The following is a 1802-nucleotide window of genomic DNA, read 5'->3' as shown; positions in this document are numbered from 1 at the left end:
ATAGGGTGGAATCTTATTGTTTTTGGCTGTGATTTTTTCAGAATAAAAGCACAGTATATTAATTTTGTTCTCTTTCTGTTCTTAATTTGCAAATGCGCCACAAATTTATTTTCAGTGATAACTCCTAGAAAGAACTCTATTCTAACAAGCCTTTAATCATAATTTTCCTTGGTCTTCATTTACAATAAGTTCAGGTATGAATGTCAAATTTGCTCTTGCTAATGGACTTGCTTGTGCTTATTGGTGTTTGGGCCAGCAGTGGGAAGGTGGAAGGTGAAGGGGACACAGGACCAATATCCCTCACCAGCTCTCTGTCGGGTCCTCCTCCTGTTTCTCGTAGGACCCCTGTAGACCACTCCTCCACTCCCACGTGGCAGCGCCGGCTGTCCCACACTAACAGGTATTGGTGCTTTTTAGGATAAATGAGCTTCTTGTCCTTTGCTGGCTATGGTAATTGATATTACATGTGATCCAGTTATTGATATTTTTCTGCAGATTTTTCGTGTTCTACTTTTTTTTTTTTTTCAGATATGTCAAATGCTTCTTATTTGTTTTGAGTACTGCCCTCTTTATTTCAGGGTTTGTTCTATGAAAAAGCTTTGAATCAATTAGTCAGTCATATTCAATTAGTAGCTATGTTGTCAATTTTTTTTTTTACATTTATTGTTCTATATATTTTTCAGTAGCCATCATTTTTTATATTCTAGGGCAATCGGAATGTACCAGTTTGTTGATAGTTGTTATAAATGTCTATTTCCTGTAGATATACCTAATTGTGAATGGTTTCAAAGACACCTTATATCTACTCACATTTTAACAAGATAAAAGTGGTGGACATCAATTACAAATTACATGGATTATATTAAAGTTAGTCATATGGAAATATGGATCCTGGTGATATCTTAACATATGATTTTTTTCCAGACAATATGCATTTTTTCTTGTGAATTAGAACACCTATGCTAACTAGTTTGGACTACAAATATTGAGTGAATAATATTTCTTCCCACTGTAGTCGAGGACGAGGCTTCCTTCTGGACCACAGTGAAAGCTTCAGTTCAGCGGGAGAAGAGGAAGAGGAGGATGAAGACGACGGTTTCCAGATTCTCACAGCAGAGTCACTCTTTTCAACATTGCTCAACCGCGTGCGCTCACTCACCAGGAAGATGAATGCAGATGACATGCGAAGTGATAGAGCCAGACGACTGTCAAACCAACCTACACCTGAGCCAGGCACAGCACCAAGCAGTGCAGGGATCGGAACAGCCCACTCAAATTCTTCAGGCTTCTGGTCATCACTTTATAATTCACCGCGGGACTCACCTGCAAGGTCTTGTGCAGATTAGGGTTTTATTTTCGGATGCATGTCTCTTGACATTATTTTCATGTGCATGAGAGCAACATACACTGGAGAAGGGCAGAGTTCTGCCTTTTTGTTGTCTCTGTTAGTCTGGAACAGAGATCATTATATTGTGTCACACATTTTTAAAAGTTAATCTTCTGTCCTTTGAACTTTTAAATAAGAGACTGCCTTCTTATAAACATATTTTCAAACAACAGGAGAATCTCAGAGACGATGTCACGCAGTAGCCTGGGTCGCGACGATGATACATTTGGAGGGATCAGTTCACCCCTCTGGACCCGTAGTGTTTCACGTGACACCTCAGATGCTGATACTTTGTTCTCAGAAGCTTCCACACCATTTGGTACACTGCCGAGAGGTACGAAGTAAACAGTATATCCAAAAGAATGTCCCAGTTATACATTATAATAGGCAGCATTTTGGTTACATGTTCATGTAC

The 1802-nt window shown here is 39.2% G+C and overlaps 1 protein-coding gene across 1 annotated transcript in view; it reads left to right on the top strand.

Annotated features, from left to right (window-relative positions):
- The window catches only part of LOC119586359 (serine/arginine repetitive matrix protein 2-like), a gene marked incomplete in the record, with an annotated part of 38282 nt that overhangs the window by 16403 nt on the left and 20077 nt on the right, over positions 1-1802 (top strand). Inside the window, 3 exon segments of the mRNA XM_037935071.1 lie at positions 257-400; positions 1016-1330; positions 1561-1721. Of these exon segments, the coding sequence (XP_037790999.1) occupies positions 257-400; positions 1016-1330; positions 1561-1721 (620 nt within the window).

The sequence above is a fragment of the Penaeus monodon genome, chromosome 21, assembly GCF_015228065.2.
Source record: "Penaeus monodon isolate SGIC_2016 chromosome 21, NSTDA_Pmon_1, whole genome shotgun sequence".
NCBI lineage: Eukaryota > Metazoa > Arthropoda > Malacostraca > Decapoda > Penaeidae > Penaeus > Penaeus monodon.
This window is presented reverse-complemented; position numbering and strand designations above follow the sequence as displayed.